The sequence below is a fragment of the Homalodisca vitripennis genome, unplaced genomic scaffold, assembly GCF_021130785.1.
Source record: "Homalodisca vitripennis isolate AUS2020 unplaced genomic scaffold, UT_GWSS_2.1 ScUCBcl_8247;HRSCAF=16276, whole genome shotgun sequence".
Classification (NCBI taxonomy): Eukaryota; Metazoa; Arthropoda; class Insecta; order Hemiptera; family Cicadellidae; genus Homalodisca; species Homalodisca vitripennis.
In genome coordinates, this window is record NW_025784362.1 from 400 (window position 1) to 4,011 (window position 3,612).

Consider the following 3,612-nt stretch of genomic DNA (forward strand, 5'->3'; position numbering starts at 1 on the left):
ATTTCTACTACAGTGAAGGTTCGTTTAACATTTTTCACTAATTGGACTAGAAATACCTCTAGGAGCTAATACAAAATAGATTTTTAAAATAAGCAAAAATACTGAAATCGGTAGGTGTATTTTTGTAAACGTTAGAGGCTCAATTTATTGAAATGGATAAGGCTAATGAGTATTTCTGAACTATTTGCCATCCAACCTCACCATTCTTTTGAAAGAAATCAACAATGTTTTTCCATTGTAATTTTACTAAAATTTAATAATAACAGATCTTTTTCTAGTAGGACATAGGTTAATTTGTTATCTGATTTAAATAAAAAGTATACTGAAATCTAGTAATAGTTTTCCCTAGATGGCCCTACAGTGACACATGGACCAATGGCACAGCGGTCTAAGACGTTGGACTCTTGTTTTGTGTGAGCTCTGGAGTTAGAGATTTATCGCAGATTCGAATCCTCTGTGTCGACCTTTGCACTCTTTGGTACTAGTACTCATCCCACCTTGTTGTTACTGTATAGGACTCTCCCCCTTATTTTCTTGTTTGATAAGATTCCTCGACACAGAACCAGTGGACCATGAATGAGGACGGGCAGGAATAAGGCTTAAAAGGGAATCGGCTTCTCCTTTAAAAAAAAATAAATAAATAAATAAATCTGGCTATCAACAATTTTATGGCACGTCACAGCATTTTGAATTGTGTTGTTCTACAGTGAAATATCAAGTAACTCGCTCTCGTTGTTGTTATGGAATATTTAACTCTATTCAGGTTCCAGTGTATACCTGTTCCAGTCTCGTTGCTGGCTTCCAGTTCTCCGGCTGTAGAAGGGGTAGGCAGATCTGACCATCCTCGCTGACGTTAGGGTGGTAAATCTTGGTGCGGAAGATGACCTTGGGCGGCTTGAAAGGGTACTCAGGAGCGAAGGTTATCTCGACCAGGAAGGCGCCCTTGTCGTAGGGCTTCTCCTGAGGTACTATGAGTCCTTGCCAGACCAAGAAGTTGGACTGGTTTACTTGGATGTTGGTGAAATAGGGCAATTGCAGTTTCCGGATATCCTCCAGTTCTGTTATCAGCCGCCGAGAGAAAGCCATGAGGCAGAAAGTCAATGCTCACGCACAGTGTATTCAAAAATCAACAAGAATTTCGGACGGCAAAGAAGCTTTACATAGAAATAAATAACAATACTGTATGGCGGCAGGTGAATGTTTTGTTTACATTTGTTTATTTTTTCACCCAGTTGTTCCAAGGAGAATTAAAATCCTTTTATTCTGTTAAAAATAAACCATTTGTAGACGTACATAGAGGAAAAATAGAATATAAAGTCCATTTTAAAAGTCTTTGCTACAGGCCGCACTCTTGCGTCGTAGTACTAAAAGTAACAACTCCGATTGTTTTGTAAAGTTACTGCAATTAGTGAATTATCTCAGAATGTGATTAGTTTATTGTCGTACAGATAAACACAATCGTAGGTTAGTTAAATAATAGAAAAGCATATGTAATATGGAACATAAACACGTGGTTTTCTTCTAAATATCCCGAATATTAATGAATGGTGCACATATCATGAACCTCAGTTCAAAAATAACAACTATAAAGATCGTAAATTTGATAATAATTTATCGTAGTACATTATTTATTGTTGTCGGTTATTTCGAAATTAAAAGCTTCAGTACCAGACTTGCAGTTAATAATAAGCGAGGTATCCTGACTAACTACTTCTTTGTAGTAACCAACTAATAGTCGTAGTCGAATAAATCTCTCAGAATGTCGTATCTATTTACACAAGGTATATAGTCAGTACTAGTTATATGTAAAGTACAGTGTGAATATTATTGAAGCCATTTTAAGCTCAATGTGTTATATATTCAAGGAGAAAATAAAAAATGATATTACATGACTTTAGATTAGCTTGTCCACTTTGCGGAACGAGAGAAGTAGCCAACGTTATCAGTCACTAAAACCAGACCAATAGTTGGGTGGCCCGGAATCCACCCTACACTCGTTGTGCATAGGCTTACCCGGACAGCGTGTTATGACTAATATTAACATTAAGTTTTCCGGTCCAAAAAGCTTAATTCCGATGTACTTTAAATTAAACCTTTAATATTTAATAGTTGTCTTTTAAAATTCCCCTCGTAGCTTTGTACAGTATTTCTCTGATGCATAGCAGCACCTCTATGTGGCCAATTTCCCCCATTTTTGTCATTTGATATTTAAACTAATTAAATTTATAACACCGACTTATAAACTTAAGAATAATTTAATTTGATATACAGAGGGGTGCAAAAGTAGGTATACAGTTTTAGTTGGTTGGTAATACCCAAGTTAGCCACCTGATCAGCTGTGTAATACGTTTGCTACTAACAGCTGGCAATGTTTTCTCATTGTTTTCTGTTGTTATTATTACACTTCTGTCATCATGGCTGGTTACATGACCAACGATCAACGAAAGTGGGTTTTGAAAGAATATTGGAAGACAGAAAACTGTGAAAGAGTTCGAGAGAGATGGAGAGAAGAGTTTGATACACCACCACCAACCAGATTAAGTATTTATAGACTAAGAGATAAGTTTAACCTTACAGTATCTATCTGCAATGGTCCAAAAGCTGGGACGACCAATCACTGTCACTACTCCTGAAAACGAAATGATTGTCGCGCAGACCTATGTTCAAAGCCCAAAAAAGTCAAGAAAAAGGGCATCAATTGAACTGGGCATTGAACGCAGATCTTTCGGACGCCTAATGAAACGGTTAGGTTTGAAAATGTACATTCCAAGACTTATTCATGGGCTAATAGAGGACGACCCTGATCGTCGACTGCAGTTTTTTGCGAGATAATGTTAAACGAGGAACTTCAAGGTGCGGGAATTATTCAAAAAATTGTTTGGAGCGATGAGGCTAATTTTAAGCTTTCAGGTGCAGTCAATAGACACAACTGTGTCTATTACTGTGTTTGATAATCCACACTTGACATTCGAAGAACAGCTGAATCAACCTGGAGTAACAGTTTGGGCTAGCATTTCATGTAAAGGTGTCATTGGACCTGTCATTTTTCATAACACTGTAGACCAACAATGCATACAGGAACATGCTGACTGACGTTATAAACCACAAATCAAAATCCAGCAGGGTAATGAGGAATTCTACTTCCAACAAGATGGAGCTCCTGCCCACTATGCGACAATCGTGCGTGACCTACTAAATCGGGAGTTTCCTAAACTCGTGGATCGGTCGAAGAGGATCGGTTGAATGGCCAGCAAGATCTCCCGATCTGACACCCGATGGATTTTTTCTTTTGGGGAGTTGTCAAAGACAAGGTTTTTTCGAAAAAAAACCTCGTGATCTTAATCAGATGGTTGAATTCATTCGCCAAGCTTGCCAAGACATAGATGAAAAAAAAGAACTTTGCCGAAAAGTGTGTTTAAGCGTAACTTCAAGGTTACAGCAGTGTGTTGACTGTGAAGGCAAACAATTTCAACACAAAAGGAAGTAAGTGTATTGGTGAAGTACAACACTTTTAAGAGTTAATTTCTGTTTCTTAACGCTCTTAAAATAGATTGTAAAAGTTTAGTTTTTGTAGAAATAAACCTACTTATTCTTTAAACATATTTAATTACT

The 3,612-nt window shown here is 37.2% G+C and overlaps 1 protein-coding gene across 1 annotated transcript; it reads right to left on the reverse strand.

The window, feature by feature from the left end:
- Positions 1-734: 734 nt before the first annotated feature.
- On the reverse strand, positions 735-1,161 carry LOC124374398 (ubiquitin-conjugating enzyme E2 L3-like). The gene has a single exon (XM_046832619.1). It carries the CDS (start codon positions 1,084-1,086, stop codon positions 760-762), a length of 327 nt encoding a protein of 108 aa, XP_046688575.1. The 5' UTR covers positions 1,087-1,161; the 3' UTR covers positions 735-759.
- Between the last annotated feature and the right edge of the window lie 2,451 nt (positions 1,162-3,612).